Here is a 233-nt window from a genome sequence, read left to right on the forward strand (position 1 = left end):
AAAAATGCAGTCTGGTGAAGTGTACAGGCGCAACGCCACCCGGTGGTTGGAGCTCATTAAACCCACCAGATCGTTTGAAGCGGTGTCCGATAGATCGGGACCAGCCGATGCTGTGGATCAGAGGACTGTACATGTGACACCAGAAGTCGTCCGTCCCGTCTTCACACTCCTCGTACACCAGACGGAGCCGACCACCGATCACCTGCAACGACACACACATACACACGCACACA

At 55.4% G+C, this 233-nt stretch overlaps 1 protein-coding gene across 1 annotated transcript in view; it reads right to left on the reverse strand.

Annotated features, from left to right (window-relative positions):
* Window positions 1-233, reverse strand: part of LOC118322871 (MBT domain-containing protein 1-like) — a gene marked incomplete in the record, with an annotated part of 15296 nt that overhangs the window by 10762 nt on the left and 4301 nt on the right. Inside the window, 1 exon segment of the mRNA XM_035654703.1 lies at window positions 67-202. Coding sequence (XP_035510596.1) covers window positions 67-202 — 136 coding nt within the window.

This window comes from Morone saxatilis, unplaced genomic scaffold (assembly GCF_004916995.1).
Source record: "Morone saxatilis isolate NCDOM2014 unplaced genomic scaffold, NCSU_SB_2.0 Contig14, whole genome shotgun sequence".
Lineage (NCBI taxonomy): Eukaryota > Metazoa > Chordata > Actinopteri > Moronidae > Morone > Morone saxatilis.